The sequence below is a fragment of the Stegodyphus dumicola genome, chromosome 10, assembly GCF_044657685.1.
Source record: "Stegodyphus dumicola isolate Sdum_Otavi_A_Nest chromosome 10, ASM4465768v1".
Classification (NCBI taxonomy): Eukaryota; Metazoa; Arthropoda; class Arachnida; order Araneae; family Eresidae; genus Stegodyphus; species Stegodyphus dumicola.
The window spans coordinates 44,010,451-44,033,924 of NC_140777.1; the positions used below are offsets into that span (position 1 = coordinate 44,010,451).

General features: G+C 35.0%; 2 protein-coding genes across 2 annotated transcripts; one reads left to right on the plus strand and one right to left on the minus strand.

Annotated features, from left to right (window-relative positions):
* Positions 1-598: 598 nt before the first annotated feature.
* LOC118195155 (uncharacterized) lies at positions 599-2,936 on the plus strand. Its single transcript, XM_085826056.1, has 7 exons — positions 599-752; positions 842-1,168; positions 1,290-1,586; positions 1,697-1,941; positions 2,056-2,152; positions 2,231-2,522; positions 2,611-2,936. The coding sequence occupies exons 2-7, from the start codon at positions 911-913 to the stop codon at positions 2,898-2,900; spliced, it is 1,479 nt and encodes a 492-aa protein (XP_085682182.1). The 5' UTR covers positions 599-752; positions 842-910; the 3' UTR covers positions 2,901-2,936.
* Positions 2,937-5,439: 2,503 nt separating this feature from the next.
* LOC118195154 (uncharacterized protein F54H12.2-like) lies at positions 5,440-6,738 on the minus strand. Its single transcript, XM_035366411.2, has one exon. The coding sequence runs from the start codon at positions 6,736-6,738 to the stop codon at positions 5,440-5,442; it is 1,299 nt and encodes a 432-aa protein (XP_035222302.2).
* Positions 6,739-23,474: the final 16,736 nt, after the last annotated feature.

Here is a 23,474-nt window from a genome sequence, read left to right on the forward strand (position 1 = left end):
GGCATTACAGAACTAAAAAAAGGATATTTTCCGCACCTTTTCAACAAGAAAGAAAATCAAAATTATGTGGGATTTTTACCTGAGTCTAAGTACTACAATCCTGATTGTATGACTAGTGCGGTGCGAACCTCCTTTTTGGAATGGCATAAAGAACACGAGAAGGATGTATTTGATTTCCAAGAAGAAATTCTCACGTATTGCCGGTTTGTATCAACAATCTATTTCTAATCCTTCATTATGATCCGTCTTTTAGGTGTATTTTTTTTTGGTACCATGTTTTATTTATTTATTTACTCTTTTCGTTTTCAGATCAGATGTTGATATCCTTTGTAGATGTCGCGTTGAATTTAGAAATTACAGGAGTAGACCCCTTTTGGTATTTTACAAACCTTTTCTTTTACATGGTTTTGTCATTTTGTAACAACGTATTGTATACGTGCATGTATACTTTATGTATATATGATTTACACTTTTCTTGTCCGTTTTATTTTCAGTTACATAACCATTGCATCAGCGTGTATGGCGGTTTACAGATCCCGACACATAATACCTAATACCATCGCAATGATACCTGTAGGAGGTTATACAATCGCACGAATCATAGTCCTGACTGTATTCGTTGGCTTGATTTTATTGCCCAAAAAGAGAGCATTGAAATCGAACACGCTTTGAACGGAAAAGGAGAAAGACGATTGGATGGTATATCTGTAGACGGATATTGCAAAGAAACAAATACTGTTTATCAATACTACGTAAGAGTTCAATATTTATTTATTTATAAATATATTATTTAATTTATTTATTTATTGGTATTATACGAAAAAATTTTTAACTATCGCAGGGATGTTTCTTTCACGGTTGCTCCACCTGTTTTGACGGAGATGCACTCCACCCCATAACAAAATTACCCATGTCGACATTGCGACAACAAACGGTAGACAAGACTTACCACCTACGTGCTCGAGGGTATAATGTAATTGAAATGTGGGAGCATGAGTTTGAGATGAAAAAGAAAACAGATGAAAAAGTAAAATATTTTCTTCTAAGTCACGAGCTTCAGGATCGATTGAATCCTAAAGATGCTTTCTTCGGCGGGCGGACAAATGCCATTCAGCTGTATTATGAGGGTGATGCAAAGTATGTGGATTTCACTTCACTGTATCCATGGGTAAATACTTTTTTTTCTGTGTTTTGGCATAAAATAATCTTATTAAACGCGCATGTCTTATTTAAAAAGAAAATCGCTTTTCCGATTATTCATATTTTTTCAATTTTTCCTACAATCCTAGGTCAATAAATACTGTTTGTACCCCGTCGGACACCCTAATATTATTACTGAAAATTTTGATGCCTTGGAAAACTATTTCGGTATTATAAAGTGCCGAATACTGCCTCCTCGAGGTTTATACCTCCCCGTATTGCCGTACAGAGCACAAAATAAACTGATGTTTCCCCTCTGTAAGACTTGTGCTGAATTAATGTATCAAGGCATTTGCCAGCACTCAGATGATGAGAGAGCCATCATTGGCACATGGGTGACTGAAGAAGTCAAATTAGCAGTGAAAAAAGGTTACTGTATAACAAAGGTAAGTATTTTGGGTAATTATTAGTATTATTGAATGTGTTATAAATGTCACAGCATGTATTTTTATTGTATATTATTATATTCATATTCCCACTATCTTTTTTTTTTCAGATTTATGAAGTGTACCATTTTTCTCAATTTACGGATACTCTATTTCAATCTTATATCAACTTGTTTTTAAAAATAAAACAAGAAAGCAGCGGCTGGCCAGCCGATTGTGTAAGCTCGACCGAACGAAAACGCTACATTGAAGCCTATTTTGAGCGAGAGGGTGTGCAGCTTGATGAATTTAATATTAAGAAGAATCCTGGAAGACGGCAAGTAGCCAAATTGGCTTTGAACAGCTTCTGGGGGCGGTAAATAATTATTATAATGTTTTTAATAGAAAGAGTTGTTTCACATCTTTATATCATTTATTATTTCTTAAAAAAAATGCTCATTCTTTTCTTATATATTTTTTTTCTTTAAAGATGGGGAATGAACCTGAACAAGATACGTTTGACTTATGTTCATACATTACCTGATTTCAATAAATTATTAGCAGATCCAACAAAAAATTTAAGTTTTGTAATTTTATTTTCTAATGTAAATTAAGATGTATATTTTTAAACGATTAATCTTGCAACCTGCTAACTTTTCCTCCAGATCAAAGACTTATATTTTCCGACTCCTGAAGTAGCTGCTGTGCAATGGGACTATAAACATTATTTTGTTCCACAGGACACATCCACAAATGTGTTCTTGGCAGCTTTTACTACTGCATGGGCACGGTTAAAGCTTTACAGTGAAATGGAGAAGTTGGGCCGTGCTGTGTTGTATCATGACACGGATTCAATTATATACGCAAGCGATTTTACCAACGATCCGCCTCTTGGTAATTTTTTGGGGGATTTTACAGATGAACTCAATGGAGATACTATTACTACATTTGTCTCTGGTGAGCTTCATTTTTATTTTTATTTTTTATTAGGTTGATCTTTTATTCTTTCTTGTAGTTTCTGTAGCATATTTTTTCCCCCATTCAGGAGGCCCTAAAAATTACGCTTATGTAACAGCCCGAGGAATGACTTGCTGTAAAGTTCGAGGTTTCTCCCTCAACTTCAAAAATCAACAGATTTTAAATTTTTTGGAGATTAAGAATTTAGTGTGCTCGATGGATCGAAAAACAACAATCGCCATGTACGATGAACATAAAATCACGAGAGATGCCAAAAAGAGGAAAGTTTTAACTAAGGCAGAAACAAAACTGTACAAAATTGTTTACAACAAAAGGGTCCTAAAAGAAGATCTAACTACTGTTCCCTATGGATTTTAAGTGGTATGCATCTCATTTATTTTATTTCATTGCAGGGTTATTGTTGGATTAATGTTAAAAAAATTATATTTTGCAGTAAAATTTTAAAATTGTGTGGTTGACTTTTTTTTTTCTTAGCCTTTTCTTAAACGAGAGGAGTATATAAAGCTTCACACATTTCTGAAGATCAGTACCCCACAAAATGGAGTGGCCTGTGTTGAAACACCCTTCCACATCTCTCATCAGCGGTCCGACAGGATCCGGTAAGACATATTTTGTGAAACGAGTCATCGAAGAAAGTCTGCTTTCTCCTATGCCTCAGCATATAATTTATTGCTATGGAGCATATCAACCTATTTTTAGTAAAATGAAAAATGTGCAGTTTGAAGAAGGACTGCCATCGAACCTCAATTCCCTGCAAAATGCACTAATTATCATTGATGATTTAATGTCTGAGTTAGCGAGCGATACTCGTTTAAGTAAACTTTTTACGAAAGGAAGCCATCACCGAAATCTTTCTATAATATTTATCGTTCAAAATTTATTTCAGCAGGGTAAAGAGATGCGAACCATTCATTTGAATTGTCATTACATGATACTGTTCAAAAATCCTAGAGATAAATGTCAAGTCGTACATTTGGCAAGGCAGATGTTCCCCGGGAAAACAAAGGCTTTTCAGGAAGTCTTCCAGGATGCAACTTCAAACCCTTACAGTTATTTACTAATAGATTTAAGACCAGAAACCCAAGAAATGTTAAGGTTACGTACCGGCATTTTCCCTTCAGATAAGCATTTTGTTTATGAACTCCGTTAGTTGCTGTTGCACTCAACAAGTTTTCTCCTTCAGTGATTTAATTTGTAGGTTTTTTAAAATTTAAAACTCTCTTTTACATTGTAAAAGAATAAAATTTGCCACACCGAATTTTTTTTTTTTTTTTTTTGAAAATTAGATTATTTAAAAAATGTCCTAAAATATAAGATCTGCACAAAAAGCGGTTGCTTACGCGACCTTTATAAAAGAGAAGGAATTGTTAAATAACCAATCATTTGAGGTCCAGATGTCGAGCCTGGAACATCTTAAACTCCTAGGCAAAAGTAAAGTAAAAAAAACTCTTCTAAGAAAATGTCCCAATAGTGTTATTAAAAGTGTATGTGAATGTGCTTTAAATGTATTACAGGGTAACGTTCCTTTGTCTAAAAGACAGAAACGTAAACTGGCCGTATATAAACGGACTTTGCGTACATTAGGTGATAAAAAGATACCCTTATTTAAAAAACGGAGACTATTGGTACAAAAAGGTGATGGATTTCTTTCGTTGCTCATTCCTGCCGCAGTTTCTGTACTGAGCACATTAATTAATGGAGTTCGCTCGTAAATTTATCCTTGTACCCTCGGATCGAGAATTAGAATTTGCTGAAAACCATTTATCAGATTTAGATCAGCAAATGAGCACCATTTTAAACGAGAAGTTATCCGAAGATGAAAAAGCCAAGCAATACCTTCAAATACTTCAAAAATATGTAACATTTCCCCAATTAAAATCAGAAACACAAGAAAGTGTTCAGCTTAGCAAAGAAGAAGAGAAAAAGTTTACCATGGAAGAAGAAATTGTGAATTCCGCTCCAGTGAAATTTAAGAACATTGCCAAAAGAATTATAGACTTTTTAAAACTTCACAATGATATTATTACATGGACTCCATCTAAAGAATTAATCATGAACCAAGTTAAAATTAATAATTCTAATGTTCAAGACTTGGTGAATTATTTGTTAAGAAATCAACAGACCAAGCCTGTAGGTTATGAAGAGTTTAAAAAATTCTTAGATGTTGTAGATTTTCCCAGGGAGTTTGTAAAAAACAAGTATCTGTTTACAATGTATGCTAAACCTAAATGTGTAAAAAAGAAAAGAAAATTGTATTCAACTTCTTGGATAAAATATTAAATAAAAAGAAAGATATTAGTTAAATTTGGTGTGTTTTTATGTGTGAAAAATATTTTTTAATTTCAGGTTGAAAAAAAATGATCCAGATTTTTTTAAAGGATTTTTATTAATAAGAAAGACAAAACTAAAATTCCAAGCAAATTAATATTTTATTTCTTAAAAATCATTTTTACACCATACCTTTTCTTCACAAAATGAAATACATGAAAATCGCTATTTCTTACAGAAAGATTAGATACAATTGATTCCAAACATAATCCTTGACATCATTTTAACAAATAATAAGTACAATATTGTCCACAAACATTTGATGTTACACTCTGAAGAGAAACTTCATTCCATGTCACACAGTTAAACTTGCTAGTAAATTTTGCTATGTCATCACCATAAGTCATAGGAGGAAGTCCATAAGAATCGAAAAATTCTAAAGTCTGATTATTTTCAATGAAGAAAGCCAGCCAGTGCGTCCCTTTCTCGTTGTGTTTATCAGTGTTGACTACAATAGCTGCTGGGAAACGATGAACATCTGGGATTTTATCTGAAGGGAAAACTCCAGTGTAGTACTTTGCTGTCCATTTGTCATGAGAGAGTATTCTATGAATTTCTGAAGAATTCATTAGTTACCAAAATCGTAGATAATATTTCTAGATTTATTGATTTCTATTAAGTTTTCAAATTCTGCATAGACTATTAACGATGTTGTTATTGGCAGAGGGAAACCGAATTTTACCTCCAGTCTCAAATTACTATGACGGACTAAATTCAAGTGAGTACCATCACACAAGTCAGGTGATAGATCGAAAAGAAATAAGCAGTATCCTTCTGGATACTCTGATCTCGAAAGATACAATCCTCGGTTTTCTGCATTGGCAAATAAATTCTGATAAGCACGAATAAAGGTTTTATTCATGAAATCAGGTTGAAGAGGATTGTGAGGCATAGGTTGCCCATCTACGTAAATGCCAATAAAATTGATATGATTGTGCTTAAATTCGAAGGGAGATTTTTTATAGTTTCCGTTGAAAGCATCATTATCGACACAAGCAACAATTAAGCGTTTAGGCATCTGGCCCGTAAAAATACTATCTTGAACAAAACTCATATTTCCTGATGGAATGGAATACACTTTGCAAAGCACTCGGTTGATAGGATATTTCGCTGTCGCTTTTTCTAAACTTTTTGCATGACCTAAAATTACATCTGGACTGACTCGAACTTTGCGTACAAATAATGAGGCATGTTCCAATGACACTTTAAAATTCCCCTCCCCCAGTAAACAAAATTCCGGTTTGCTGCGGATAAGTTTAATTTTCATATCGACCATGTTCAACAAAAGTCTTTCTTGATGAAACATATCTAGATGTAGCCGTCCAATCATATCCACTGTAGCACTAAGTTTAAATTCTTCTGCTCTTTTATTGAATCCCTCATTAGGTTGCTTATCCGCAGTATCAAAAACATTCATACGGCCTGCTGTATCTTTAAAATATAATTCTGATGATAATTGAGAAGTTTTCGTATCAAAACCATGATTAAGTAATTTTTCTATGATGGCTCTGTAAGGGTACGTGTTATTGCTGGAGGAAATAAGTCTTTCATTTAAGCTTATATCAACTTGAGAAAAGAGGGAGTGCAGAAACAAATTCACGGGTCCCACTTTATCATCTTTTCCGAGAGAGCCGCCATTGCTTTTCAAAATTTTAACTTTGACGTATAACTGAGTTTGAGATAAATCCAAATAGTCATCGCCACTACCCGCGACATTGAATTCGACAGGACTTCCATCCGACACATTCGCAAGGGGATGAAATTCTATCCATTGTCCTCTTTCTATAACTGTTTGGGTTGGAGGTAATGTAAATAAATCGAGTTCAGATTTGGCGCATTCTGGAGAATCTTTTAAGAGGAAAGCCATTATGAATTGAAAATGTCACGTCTTTGCACTTTCCTGGCTTTAGACGAAATGAAGCGTTTGGGAGATTTGCGTTTCCTTTTAAACTTTCCGTGACCAATCATCTCATCTGCTTTTTGAACTGCTTTCCTTGCTAATTTTTTTCCACTTTCTTTAGATCTGGTTTTAAAGGCTGATTTAAAATTTTCTCCTGATATCACATCGTTTGCAATTTGCGTTCCTGCACGTAGAGCTTCTTTTCCAACAGTTTTTGCTCCCTTAATTAAAAATGGCATGGCACTACGGAAAAGTTTCGCAAAAAATCCACCTATTCCGTATCCTTTCTGTAAAACCATTCCCTGATAATACGGCAGACCTTTTCCAGTTTGTCCCACATAATAATCCTCAAAGTGTTTGGTGCAACAAGCATATGGAATGAGCATTTTCGATACAGCTTTTAGAGCGTTTACACTATGAATGAATAATTTTTTCTTTTGGTAAAGCTTTTTATAGAATTTGTCTCAAACGAAAGTGGAGCACTATGAAAACTTTACCTCTTTCAAACGGCACCAGACTCCCCGAATGAGACCTTATTTCGATTTCAATCGTTTGAAAATGTTGACGAATCACTGGTAAATAAAAAGGTCGAGAGTAATGTTTGTCAATAATCTCTCCGTCTTTCCCTTCCACTGTTACAATTTTCAGAAGGGGGGCTTGTACGTCACCTACGATTTGTGGTTCAACTAAATCACAGTATACATACATAACGGGGAAAAAACCATTCGGATTCGCTACGAAAGGACTTTGGACACTTCCTTCGTAAACACCCGGTTCAAATCCTAAGAGCTCAGCTAGTCCTCCGTGAAGAACCACTTTTGATTGTTCATCCGTCTTTATCATTACTCTTTTCGTAATGTTATGATAAGAAAATTCAATTTTGTTTTTATGAGAAACTAAAGTCATAGCTTTTAATATGTCCGGTATCGTTTCATAATAACCAGGAGGAATATGCCGTCCTTCCAGTTCTCCATTGTGAACAGCAAACCCAAATAAATTATTATCTTTTCCGACATTATACCATGAATGAGGGTAAATAATATTTAGGAGAGCTAGTTCCCAGTCCCCATTACTAAGATCAATAGGAGACGGTAGTTGGGTAATAAATCGAGAAATTTTATTGTCTGGAAAAAATCTCCTAGAGCTATCGCTTATGAGTGTTACGTAGAAGGACATTTTCGCTCATATGAAAAGTAAAATACAGTACGCATGTTTTTATATCATTTTCAAATTTGAAACCCAAGTATTAAATTTTTCAGGGTAACCCTGAAATTTAACAAAGTATTCTGATTTTCCCCAATGCTTTCTTGTCTTCAGTACCTTTTCGACAGGATAGTACCCACAGTCCGCTACTTTTTGTAATTCTTGTTTATAGAAGGTTCCTTGTATATCTTCTCCCGCTAAATCTCTTAATTTATAGACGATAGGATTTCGACGAATTATTTTATGAATTGTAAAAATTTCTCTTGTCCAATTTTGTTCGTATCCTTTCTCGAAAAGCATTTTTTCGCGGCTGATGCGTACCGTGTCTCCAATCTTTAAATCTGAAGGAACAGGTTTTTGTGCTGATTGCTGACCGTACAAAGTTTTCCAAATTTTTTCTTGATTTTGTAGCGTAACCGATGCAGGTTCTGTCTTAATACTTCGATGCCATGTGTTGTTATAACTGGATATCAATTTATCTATAACATCGATGTACCTTCGTGTATTCATTTCGGTAAAGTATTTCCACATTTTAGTTTTAAGGGTCCTATTAAACCGTTCCACGACAGAAGCTTTTGTATTATTGTGTGTCGTAAAAAAGTGGATATTTTTCTTTTTCAAAAAATTTTGAACTTGCTTATTGGTAAACTCTTTTCCTGCATCTGTCTGTAAAGACTCGGGTGTACGTTCCGAAAATATCTTTTTGAAAGCAGATTTAATGGACACAGCTGTTTTATCTTTGAGAGGGACAGCCCAAGCGTATTTGGAAAAAATATCTATGCACGTCAGTAAATATTTATAACCACTATTAAAAGATACCAGCGATTGCATATCCACTAAATCAGACTGAAATTGTTCGTCGATGCCCCCTACAATGACTCGGTTGCGTTGGAATCTGTGCCGCAGAGGTCTGTGAAGCGTATAAGAATCTTTCGCCTGCAACCATCTTTTGATTTCTTTGCTTTTTACTCCAGAAACACGTTGTAAAGCATTTATACCACCGAAGCTTGCCGGCTGCGCTGGATCTCGATATGTCAGATTCAGAATTTCTGACATTACAACAGGAATTTTTATCAACAGAAAAAGTTATGTTCATCCTCGGGCAAGCACTACCCAAATAAAATGATAAATCAAAGTGAACATTTATTTATACTTTTTTATACCCCGCTTCACCTAATCCTAATAACATCTTTTTTAAAAATATTAACTATTTAGTATTTTCTTAGTTAGAAAATTAAAATTCATGCCGAGTCACTCAAAAAGTATATAATTTTTTTTAAAAAAAACAAAACAATATTTTGAAACAAAAAAGAAAGCAATACAAAAAAGTGAATAAAAACTAATATTTTATTTTATTTTTTCAAAAAGAACTATTCAGTAAATCTTTAAACAAATTAGTTTCTTCACATACATATAAATTTTGAATAATATTCAGTACATCATTTACATTAATAACATCAAAAAAGTCATCAGTAACAATTAGTTTACTAAAATTTATATTACATTCATTTTCACGAATGAAGTCATTTGCTATCTCAGGCCAATTAACTGTAAACAAAGCCTGGTCAAAATAAGTTTCACATTTTTCAGCACGGCTTGTTGATAAGCATTCATGTCCGAGCTGATTATTAATCCCTTGTTTGCAACCAAAACACACAAAAAGTTCTGAAATTTTTTTAGAAATAAATTTTTCAATACACTTACACAAAGAGTCCTGCAGCTCATGAAATCCATTTGGACGGTCTGGATCACCAGCATATTCATTCAATTCAAAATGTGTATCACCAACCACCTGCTTTTTCACAAAATAGTTAAGAGTTTTAGAAATAAGTGTTTCCTTCGCGACACCACATATTTCTCTATATATGGAGTCCAGTTTGCGTAAATATTCTTTCCTCAACAGAACACGTTCCGGTACAAATTCAAATCGTAAATCTTTTCTTTGGAACAATCTTTGTAGTGATATAATTCGTTCATCGTTGACATTTTGTTTTGAAACACATCTTTCTTCACAATAAAAACACTATCGGAACCTTCAAAGAAAGCAAATGTATTGGTATGATCGCTCAATTTTTTCCACACTAGAGGAGAAAGCGAAACTCCATCTTTGCTAGGATGTAGCAAATCGTTGTCATCAGTCACATATTTCCGAACGTGAACACGAGTCAAACCTAAAAAACACGATACAGTGACAAAAATATCCCCTCCGAGATGAAACATATTCTTTGGCAAAGAATCAAGCTTCAGCAAAGTTTCGTCATATGAAGCACCGCAAAACTTCTTTGATGATAAACATGAATTTGCAGCTAGACGTTTCATTATGCACAACAGTACAACAAAGCAAACACAAAACTAAATAAGCAACGCGTGGTAACAACTTCCAAAATTTAGCAAGTAATGAATTTCGGAGGCAATCCAGCGGTTGAAACTCGGCTCCGAACTTTTTACTTTGTCTGAATACGCGGATTGGTTAAGAGGGCATGACATCATTTTTCTGCTTTCTGATTGGTCTACAGAAATGTATTCGTTCACCTACGCGGATGTCTACACAAAGGGAGTGAAAAGGCAGACGCAATTTCCCAACCAAATCATGCACAAACATGATAAGGGTGACGTCATTTACCCACCAAGAAAATTCTTCAAAATGGCGGCTATAAAGGAAATCCAAGATGGCGGAGCACGGAAAAACCTTATGCAGATAATTAAGAACCATATCAACCAAGGAATTGTGGGGTATCGCTTAAAGACTTGGATGCGGTCCCCCTCAATCCCTTTTTATTAATTATTGGGTGGTAGCGAGTTCGTACCCCGTGAAAAGGAAATATATTACATTTTCATATTATTTTTTTTACGATCCTGTTACTTTTAGATGATGTTCTGGACGCTAGATGGCGCCAGCAGTAACATAGCTTCAAGAAAATCAGTACAGATGTAAAAAATATCATTTTAACTCTTTCCCTGCAGATAATAAATAATTTTAAAAAATTTCTTCCATTCGAAAATAATATCACCCACTTAGAAGAAAAAAAATTCATTTGATAAATTGAAAATATTAATTAAAATTAAGCACAAATAATCTTTATAATATCTTATAGAAGGTAATCAATGTTCGAAAAAAAAAATTAAGAAATTAAAATATATGTCTTCTACCCCTCTTTCATCGTTTAAAAGAAACTTTTCGATCGGTAAACTCGTTGAACGCTTTGCCTTTTTTTTTTCTAAGCACGAATTTTTAGTCTTCTGTGGTAACAAAAGCGTGGCTCGGTGATTAAAGCGCGTAGCTGGAGATCTCGACATCGTGGGTTCGGGCCCACGCAATTTTTAAAACTGTCATGAAGGGCAGCATAAATCACCGTACAAAACAAAATGGCCGATGTTCTCCAAAGCCCACGTGATTAATAAATTAATTAAGTAAGTTAAATAATAATTGATTAAATCCTTCATAAATACTTACCGAATAAAATTAATGAATGCCTCGGCGATTCAGCACGCACGGCATGGCGGGAAAAGGATGAGTCATTCCAAAGGAACACCACGTGATCCAATATGGCGGGCGGGCGTCACGTGATCCAACATGGCGGATGGAAGTCACGTGATCCAATATGGCGGAAGCCACGCCCCCGTTGCGTCATCCTTTGTTCTATTACGTCATGGCGGCATCCTTTTGCCGCATATAGTGGGGGGTATACTACTTGCGACTATCAGGTACAATGTCAATGCAATAAATGTCTATTTTTAAATAAATAAGAAAATGGCCAGAACAATGCATCAAATAAATCCTGATATTTATTTCTTTATAGAAGAAGGACATTACCCTGTAAAATGGTGGTGAGAGACTTAGATTGCTTGCTGTAATTTTAATCTAAAGTCCTCTTCCCTCTAATATTACTTTATAACAATTATTTTAAGCTTTTTCTGACAGGGAAATGTAACATAAACACTGTTCTGTCTTTTCTTTGTTTCCTGTCACATATATTGATTTGGATCAGAAAGTTACTCAAATTTAAAATTTATCCAAGGTTATTTGCGTTTTATTGAACAAAGAACCCTGCTTAGTGCAGTGTTTAGCCTTTCTAGCTGTTGTGTAGCTGAAACTGTGTACGAATCACAAAGAAAGCTTGAAAGTTTAAAGTATTAATATTTAATATTTAAATTATAATATTTTTTCATATATTTAACTGTAAACTGCGCATTTTGAAATTTTATGACTTTTATATAGTATGTTTGATTTTCAGATTAATGTTTCTAACTTCAGCTTCTCTCACTACATGGTAGCCACCGACGTTTTCTATTTTGAACATGCTTTTTCTTTATTTATTTCCTTTTTTCGTATTACCGTATACAGCATTTATGTGATTGAGAAGAGCGATTTTAAAAAGTGAGCTATATTTGTTACTCTGGAATTCAGTTGTTTTGTCTGCTGTAAAAGTTGTCAAAAATAAATAAATAAATAGTAAAAAACTCAAACTCTTTTGTATGGAATATAATGGATTCGTTGTTATTCATAATTTGAAAACGTAACTACTTTCCTTACTTTGATTCAATTCTATTCAACTTAAATCTAGTGATTTTAAACAGATTTAAAGCAAGTTAAATTTATTTCAGATTTATATGTTAATACAGTCCATTGATGCTGTTTGGAATAGTTTAATCTAATATCAGCATTGTTTCCTTGTGGCATGGAGACACATAAATTACACGGTGAGTCGATAATCCTCTCGAGTAGTTTGGTAGTAGAGCAAGAGAAGCAGAAGACTCTTGGGTGGTGTCCCGGGACAGTCATCTTCAAAATTAGGGCGAACCTGAGCAAAATCGTAAGGTAACCTAAAATATCAAATGCTCATGGCAAAAGATGGCACAGTCCACTGCTTCTTGGACTGGACTGTCTGTGTCTTTGGATTTTGGGGATTTTTGAACTAGACTGTGGCTTTAGATTTCTTGGATTGGACTTTCATAAAATTCGTGGACTTTTTCTACTGTTGCTGTCCAACAAATTAGAATAAATCATATAAAGAATCTGCTGCTGATCTGTTTGGGGAAAGTCAATGCTGAATGCAGCCGCATTGATTCCTTTTACCATCCAAGTTGCTAAGAACTCTTTTGTAGAGATATGAGCTAAGAATAAAACCAGGGGTATTGTATCAGAGGATTTAATTTTATTTCAAGGTAGGTCGTTTAACTGATACCAATTACTGTTTACATTTAATCAATTCTTTAGTTTTTGCAAATTCTCTAGTTACTCGGACATAATGGTCAGATAGAATTACTGAACTTTAATCTGTCGTTGTGCAGAAGTATAAATTGGGCAGCAACTCATCGACTTTCGGATTGGAAAGCAATTCTTAGGGAATTAGCGTTAAATGAAGATACTTTTAAGAATAATTTTATGTATGTTGTAACACTACTTAGCAGTTTTCGTAATTATGTTTATATACGTTACGAAATATTCGCTTTTCAATACGCTAAGTAAACACGAAAATGTGTAAAGGTTTTCTTAGAAAGGTAAAATAATTTATTCAGTAAACTTTCGTGCGCATAAAAATAAATTTCTTAAAACATTGAAAGTTCTATGCACATATTGTTTTTAATGACTTATAAAAGCAGTTTCAAGTTCAAAATGTGTGGAAAGAAAAATGAAATCTAATTTTAAATAAGCTTTCGAAGCTACGCAACGTGCAGGCATGATATGCTGTTCAGATAATTTATCCTACATACTTAAATATATACAATAATTTAAATATGTAAGATAAATTATCTTATTTTAATACAAATGAAAAAAAAAATCTGAAATGTTTCAGATTTTAAATTACGTCCAAAGGGGCGTTTTTTAACATTTTGTGTGTTACCTTTCTTTATTAAATATCATGTTCCTCGCACTTAAACCATAAGATCCAGTGCAACAGCAATATCGCAAAATAGTTTTAAAACGAGCATATCTTTAGAATTTCCGATACAGAGACTCACGCGCTGGAGATAAATATATTTTTTCTGCACAACGTTGCCATTGCTCGCTTTGAAATCCTTGAGTTTGTTAATCAAAAATTCGTCAAAGTTTTAAAAAATAGGAAATCGATCATAAAACAAATTTCAAATTTCAAATTTGGTCTTCCACATGCTCATATTCGTTGGAGGATTACGTTATTCAAAATTCGATGATTCTATGTACCGTTATTTTATGACAATGTGAGAAATATACATACATTTACGCAGATTTTCATTATTTAATTTCTTCAAATACGAGGGCTATCCAGAAAGTAGATTACGTTTTGGAATAAAAAAATAAACAAAGTATAGGAAACAAATTTTATTATATACAGATGAAAGCCACACTCAAATACTACTTTTCTACATAGTCACCATACAAATTAAGGCATTTATCGTAGCGATGTACGAGCTTGGAAATTCCTTCGTCGAAAAATTCGGCCGCCTGCGCCTTCAACCACTTCGTTACCTCTTCTTGCAGCTGGAATCCATCTTGCACAAAACTTGTGGTAACCAAGCTTTTCGCTGATGATTTCGTGCAACAAACTTCGCGAAATTTGTGGAAAACTCAAAGAAAGTTCCGTTATTGTGAAATTTCGATTTTCACGGACTTTAGCATCGACTTTTTCGAGAAGTTCGGCGGTCACTATGCTGGGTCTCCCACTTCGATCTTCGTCGTGAACATTGGTTCGGCCATTTTGAAATCTTATGACCCACTGACGCACTCCACCTTCAGTGATAATGTTGTCCCCATACACTTCACGAAGCTGCCGATAGATTTCTATCGGTTTACAGTTTTTTGCAGTCAGAAACCTTATTACTGAGCGCACCTCGCGGGATTTTCAATTAACGCAGACATTTCAAACCGTCACAGTATCTGAACGGAGCACAGCACGAACCTCTCACTAGCACGGCTAGATGCAGACTGAGCTGCGCAACGCTCTGACCCCAAGATGGCCGCGCTAGCCCCGCCCCTAGCGGACACAGACGGAAACGTAATCTACTTCCTGGATGGCCTACGTATAATGCAGGACTCTAACATTTTATGGCAACAGTTCGAAAAATGAACCGATATTTATCCGTCCGACGCAAAATGCCAAAACGAAACTAATAGTCCTTCGGGATTCAAATCCCTTTGGACTAATAATTAATACGCAATTGTTACCAAAGCTTAGATATTAAATAAGAAATTTAATGTCCATTTCGTCTATTTATTTAAGTCATAAAAATAATGTGTGAAATAAAACTTTTCTTAACATCGTTGCCTTCATGAAAAATCAAACATCTGCAAAACTGCTCCTTCGAGAGAAAAAAAAACTATAAGACCTTTCGACATGCTCGACTTTGATAAAAATTGGTTAATGACTTCATAGTAATGCTCGTGCATTTATCTGACAGAAGATACACAGCGTTCATTTTACAAAATGTAAAACATAGAAAGCAATACAGAAGATATATGTAAGTTAAAACAGATGCTGATAGCAGAATGGGAGGCATCACATTATTTACCATTCTTGAGCAGGGCTCATCATCATATAGTAAGTATCTAGGCATACAAACAACGCCCATGAACCACTCAAAACACACCAGGCGCCGCAGCAATTACTAACGTATAATTAGGAACCCACATGTTTAGAAATTACTTCTTTAGAGTCAATTGTTTTTTACACATATCCATGTCATACAATAACAGAAAATGCAATGAACGTAATAATAATGTAAAAAAATTAATATCTGAGATCTCTCAAGGATTAAGACATATTTTAAAGCAACTGGTAAAATAATACATATATGATGTTGATAGTAGATTACATGAATACATTTGAAATAAATTAACTACTTTTAGCAACAATAAAGCCGTTAGCTCATTCATACTGGAAAAGTCATTTGAATATTTATAGTCTAGGTTTTGTTCTACAGCACTTTTGAATACAAATGCATTGTTGCTTTGGTTCATCTCTTGGTACATTTGAACAGAAGCATAGAGTATTCTATTATATGCATCAGTTCATTGATAGGAATAATTAGACATCGGTGTTAGTTCATATGCATTTGGGAATGTGTTCTTTTGGGTATTTGGGCAATATATTTGCATTCACAAAATGATAAAGAAGGACCTTCAGAAAAATGTAACATACTTTAACGAAGGAAAATTCTTTATTATGTATCATGAGCTTAATCATAGGTTAATACACTCACTTCCAAAAGTTAAGCACGGAGAGGAAAATGCTAATTTCCCAAAGTCAATCAGAACTAAAGAGGATGCAATTCGCTGCAGAGGTAGATGGAAGCATGCAAATATGTAGGTAACAACCAATCGCGCTTTCATGTCAAGAAATATGCAAAAAAGGCAGTCTTTTCAGAAGCCAGCTTTATGAAGGGTTACAGAAGTTGATTGTAAGTGCTGATAGAAGGTGTTTAAAACTTTCGTACAATTTTTGTTCAAGACATACGTGTTTCTATGACTTCCAGAAGACGAATGGAAGATTCTTAGCGCTGACGTGCCGTGGGGCGCATGGAAGCAGGACAGTCGATCACAGATGTTGCTCTTTTCTTCGGCGTTCATCATTCTGTAATTTCACTTTTATGGAAACAATTCCAAACCACACAGACAGTTGCCTGAAGGCCCGTAGCCGGTCGCCAAAGGGTTACAACCCCCGCGGAAGATCGATATATTCCTATTATAGCCAAGCGGACTCGCAGAACGACCTCCACACGTGTGACATCTATGGTTACAGCGTCCATTGGTAAGGCGATATCTGCAGCTACTGTACACCGAATATGGAGCTACTGTACCGAGTGGACTGTACGCCCGGGTACCTCGAGTTTGTGTTTCCTCTATCCGTCAATCAATTTACTCTGGAGCCAGATGACAAGCGTATAAGGATATGGCGTGAACAACGAACACGCAATCAGTCGCAAAACATCACCGAACATCACGCATTCTCCGAGGCGGAAGCATTATGGTGTGGGCAGGAATTTCATTAGGATGCCGCACCGACCTGCACATCTTTAAACGGGGTCCTTTGACAGTTTTCCGGTATTGAGATGAAGTCCTAGAACCCATTGTGAGATTGTACGCTGCATCAGTTGGCCCTACTTTTGTTTTAATGGACGATAACGCACGTCCCCATGGAGCTGACATCGTCGATGACTACCTGGAGAGTGAAGGGATTGCGCGTATGGTGTGGCTAGTATATTCGCCCGACCTTAATCCCATTGGAAATCTTTGGAATGCTCTTCACGTGCTGTATCTTCCCGTTTCTCACCTCCAGCCACTCTTACTGAGTTGGAAACTGCTCTACAAGAAGAATGGCGTTTCCTTAATTCTCCGGTGGTTGACCACCTAATTGAAAGCATGATAACAAGGTGTAAACTTGGTATACAGATGAGGGGTGATCACATAAAAAACCCTATTAATGTCCTTTTTTCCTATTGTGCCGTTTATTTTCACTTTATACATAATTCTGTTTAAATCTTCAGTATGTGATTATCTGATAACTTACAAAAATTTAATACTGTTTTCATTTCTGTATATAATAATTGATTTTGTTTTATGCTTAAATATATATGCTACTTTCCTGCTGAATTGTGTGTCAATCAAAGCAGTATTTGTTGATTTTTTTTTTTTTTTTCATTTTACATATTCGTGCTTTCTTACATATTCTTTTGGAAGTGAGTGTATAACCATACATATCATAGATTAGGTTAGATCAAAACAAATTTTCCCACACCTGTGCCTGTATTGTCTCTTAGAAGGACCAAAGTGTCAGAGTTATGGCCATTAGAAATCAAAAACATAGCGCAACGACAAGTGGTTGCTTGAACAACTGTGGGCAATATGTTCTCGGAGATTTCTCCGCTTGCCGCGGTCATTTCCTGACGAAGAACCTCCTCAATAATAGATTTCCTGCTCTACGCAACGTCTTTCAAGGTCTTCTGGGGCCGTAATGATTCACTATATACGTCATGCATCACATATGATGATGATTTTATGAGCGTACCGAAGTTAATGTTGTGCAAACACCATACTACATACTGTATGCATAATTCATTTAAACTTCGAAATCAATACGCAGATACTATCTTGTAAGTGTTTATACGTTTTTCTGTCAGACCCCGTACATGCTAACACAGAATTAAAACACTATTACATGTCTATTGATTTCCATTACATGATATGTCGCTCAGACGTTATAACAATTATACACACAGGCATATATATATATATATATATATATATATTACATCGCTTCAGAATATGAAATACCTTTCATTCACATGTACAATTTTACACTGTTTTCATTACCTGTATATGTTTACATTTGAGAACTTTTGAACTTTGTATAAGAAAGCTGCACGTGGAAATAAGAAACTAGTGACTTTCGCAAGAGATCGAGTCTCTGTTCTTTCTGCCTTTTTTTTTTTTTTTTTTACCTTATGTTGTTATCGGAGCCCACAAATGTTTTCAAATCTCTGTTATTCAGTAATAAAATATCTGTATGTAGCTATGTTTCTTTCATTCCGGACAAAAAGGCGGCACTTAGAGCCACCAAATTTTTAAATACATATAGTGTTCCAAACAAAAAAAGTGCATCAAACCACGAATTTCAAAATACGAATTTGTTTTCTAAATATATCATATTTGGTGCAAATTTAATTAATTTTTTATTAATGGTATTAGCCATTTAAAAGTCATATATTGCCTTTCGGCAAAGCTTAAGATCCTTACACTACAATCAAAATTTAACACCAAAAAGAAGTGGCCAGAAAGTGATAAAACTCAGCAAACAGAGAGAGACAGCAATGAACAATAAGTGATCTTTATTTCGAAATGAAATACATAATACAGAGCGGAAACAACGTTAGCCCAGTAGGTTTTAGGACCACCTTGAACGGAGATACACGAAGCAACACGTCTAGATATAGATTCATTGAGACTCCGGATGGTGTCCTGAGGAACAGCTCTCCGTTCCCTGTTAATTATTTGCCACATTTCATCTTCTGAACGCAGCAATGACAGGTCTGCAAACGGCTTTCCAATCACATCTTAAATGTGTTCGATTGGTGAGAGATGAGGAGAGAACGGTGGCCAGGGAAGCATCTCTACACCTTGCAGAGCGTTGGAGCATTGTATGACCGAGCGTTATCCTGTTGATAAAGGGGCGCTCCCTGAAGGTAAGGGAGTGTCACCGGCTGCAGCACATTATCCACGTATCGTTGGTCTGTCATAGTGCCCTGAATACGAATTAGAGAGGTAACCTGGAATCGTACGTAATTCCACACCAAACTATGATGCCGCGTTGTCGCGCGATGGGGCGTTCCATAATTACTGCCAGAGTAAACTTATCTCCGCATCCACCCGTACGCGGCGACTATCACTGGAGAAAACGGAAACGTGACTCATCTGAGAACACGAACGTGCGCCATTCCGTCGTCCACATCGCTCAAGCCTGGCACCATTGAAGACGTTGGCGTTATGATGTGGTGTCAGTTTCAGTCTTAACGGACACCACGAATGAAGGCTACAATCCACCAATCGAAGGCAGATGGTTCTGGTCAATATGAGAACATCCAAGGGTGTCTTGAACATGCTGTATAATGAAGGTAAAATGGCTTGGGAGTGCGCTACCACTTGTCGGCAGATGCGTCGATATACGCGTGCTGACGTCACTTTGGCTGCACCAGCACTCCTCGGACTTGTCACATTTCCTTTTTGCAGCCATCGTCGCCACATCGAACAAAATCGCCATCGGCACGAAAACTAAACATTCTTTCTGGTTCCTTCCCTTATATCTTCTTCAACGTGCACGTGGGCACCCTCCAATTCGTTTCAGCTGCGCCACTCCTTCTTGGTGTTGCATTTTCAATGTCGCGTAATATATGTTTCACATTTAATCAGAAATCTCAGCGATTTAAATAGAATATGTTGCAAATAGACAAGGTGCCAAATATTTCTGTTCAAAATTTCATTTAAAATTATTTGATAAATTTAGCAATTTAAAAGAAATGCGTTGCCAGTTTTCCGAAACAAAATATTTTTATAGTCCACGCGCTAATGTGTTGCTATTCAGCGAAATGTAAGATAATTATTCTTTCAAAGCTAATTAAATGTTATCGATCAACCAACTGAAAGAAATTAAAAGCAACATACGCAATTCTTCATCTGTGTTATGACTTCTTTACTACGTAGACTCATTAAAATCATTATACCGTAAGCGCCGCCTAATGGAATTGCGGCTAATGTTATCATTCGGTTATTGTTTATCAAATTACTAAAATCCTGCGCCTTTGTGTACGAAAACATGGAAAATATATATCTCACTGTGATCAACAAGTCGGTTAATGTTACAAAATTATCATAATCTATTTTAAACTGAAATAATTTTGACAAATAAGTTCTAAATAGAGTACAGTAATTACCAAACGTACGAAATATGTCATCAAGTAAAAGATTAAACCGCCAATCAGCTTGATTTTGATTTAAGATTACCATGGACAAAGGGATTCAATACCGACTGAATTAAACTGTTTAATTAAAGGAAACTTCAGATGACCTTTCGTTTTTTGGCCTACAAAATTCCTTCGCTTGTATTGAGCTATACACTATTACAAATATTCTGTTCAAAAAATGTTCATTATTTTGTTCTGCTTAGTGATTGTTATCTTGAAACCATTAAGCAGAATAAAATAATGAAAGGCGTAATAATCTTAGGATAAAGTCCATTCGTAAAGCCACCTATGATATAAGCAGTTTATAAATGTACTCTTCACATGTTTATGAATAACAGTTATAGACAATAAACTATTACAGACTTTGTTTTCGAAATAAAAATGTTTGCGAAAGTAAATACAGAGGATGTTTAAATATTTTAAAATAATTTCAATAAATAATTCTAAAAAGCAAATATTTTGGAATATATCCATTTTTTTTAAATTTATTCTTCTTTCAAAAAGCTCGGATGTAATCAAGCTGTGGATAGAAGGATATATTTTTACACTTTTCGAAGAGAAATATTTCTGTTTAATAATTCAAAAACGTTGTGAGATACAGGCTATTAAAATTTCGAAGTGCAGAATAAGCAACATTATTAATCGGAAATGAAAAACCATCAATCATTACTTCTACATGGAAAGAAGACTCCAAACGAATACCTGAAAAGTACTTACTATTTCTAATGTTAAACCGTTGGTAGTGACAAAAACAAAAATTCGCCGACAGCAAAATCAATTGCAGAATCTTTAAATGCATCTGTAGCAGCAATAAATAAAGTAAACAACCGAAATTTAGAAATTAAAAAGAAAAAGTATACAAACCTGTTTCCGTTAATGCAAAGAAAGTTTCAAGTTTCAGTGAGGGCTCTAAGACTGTCGCAGGATTCTCTTAGAGTGGGAAATAAAAAATAAGAAGAATAGGATAAACTGTTAAAATAAACTCAACGTACTATCAAGAGAAAGTTTTGCTTTAAATTTGATTTCGTTATCCCAATGATTTTCAAAGTGCGAAACTTCATGAAGACAAAATTACAAGTCATACTTCGAAAAGTACCACTGCATTCCTTGAAGAAATGAAATTGTTTATGTGCAATGTGTAAAATTGCACATAAACCTTTTTAGCGTGTTCCTTTGAAGTCCCCTGACGTCTCACCTATGGACTATTGTGCCTTTGGTCTCTTGATGTGTTTGATTTACCTAATTATAGCAAAGTACTTGAGGGCTATCTGCTCTAGAGAAGAGATATCTTCGTGGAGGAGTTTCTAAGGTAAAGGTAAAGGTAAAAGTATCGGGGACACCAGCGATGTACCATAGGTCAACTGGTAATGCCTTCCCATACTAACCCTTTGAGAGAAAAAAAAGGAGGAGTTTCTAAGGAAAACTGTCTCGTATACATGTTGCACATGAAAAATATATAAAAATGCTGATGTAGCGAGCCCACTCAGTGTGATTCGAACCCCGGCCCGAAATACCAGTGTTCAGCGACTTTACGGCTCGGGGCCACTGTTAGGCCTCTTTGGTTTCTTGAAAAGAGCTATTTGTAAGCGCAAACACACCACAATGGATGGTTGATTTGGTTAGGTTTATATTATTACAGCAACGCCCCGAGGGCTATCTGTCAAAGGGGAGAGATACCCTCGTGGAGGACTTTCTAAGGGAAACTGACTCGTACACACATTAGACATGGGGAAAAACAGGAAAACGCCCATGCAACTAGCCCAAACTCCAGATTCGAACCTCCTCCGGTGTTCTGCGACTTTGGCTTCTGGTTCAGCGCTGGTGGGCCCCTGAATGGATGGATTGTGGAAAGTAGTAGAAGAGTAATGGAAATTATTATACGCAAATATGATACAGACTTCAGAAAAAAATGTTATCAAATAGAGCGTTTAAATAAAGACACTTTCCATTTTAAACATTAAATAAAAGACTGAGAAACTGTTCTGAAAATGTAAACACTATCTGTATTCTTCCATATAAAATAATTTTTCCGATTAAAAGTTCGCTTTTAATCAGAATAATCAGAATTTGCAGATAAACCTAAAGCTTTTACAGTCACTTTCAAATAAAAAAAAAAAAAGCATCTGGGGACGGGTAAAGAAGAAAGAAAAATGGGAATCCTCGTCAGCATTTAGCAAAAGAGCTTCGTAATAAATTTAGGCGCCATTGTCTCAAGTACTCAAGTAAACGAGCAAAGCTTTTTTTAATGTATTCGAATAATCTACTTAGTATTAGTAATGCTAGAGGGAAATTTATTTTAAAAAGTTTCATTTATTTACATACTTTAAAAAAGAGCATTTGATTAAAAAAATCTTCGGGTACATTTTTTCGCTTATCAAAAGCTCCTTTTAAAACCTGTAATTTAAGATGTTCTGTTTATTTTGCATTAAAAAAAACAGTCCTTTAATACGAAAGAAAAAGTATTTTAGCTTTGATATAGTGTGTTAAATTACGTGCCGTTACCTCAAGACATAGGACTAGTGAATAATAAATATTAAGAACTATTTGCCATTTGAGTCAAAGAGCTTCGTTTCAAATGCATTCAATGCATGTTATGTGTATTTCGAATAAAAGTATTTTAACTATTTAAATTATATATTTAATAAGATACTTTGCCTTAAGCTAACCTGCCTTTTTATGCATTATTCGTTTTGGAAAAAAGCAGTAGAAATAAATAATTTCGTTTCTTAAATGCTGAAGATTAAAAGATTTATAGAAAAATTATTTTAAAAGCACGTACTGAAAGTATCCAAACTTTCCCATTTTCTCAAAGGCATTAAAATAAATTAAATAAAAAAAAACATATTTATAAATAGCAAACACATGAACGAAAAAAAGTTAAAGAAAAGTTGATATATGTCATTTATGCAGACTATGAGGAGAAGGAATTAGAGATAAAGCAAGAAGGTACTAGTAAAACAATTTCACAACGGACTCAAGAACTGCTTTTAAAAGCAGAGATCAAATTATTCTCACACTTTATAGCACTAATAGTTTTAAAACTATATTCTTAACAGGGAAATGGG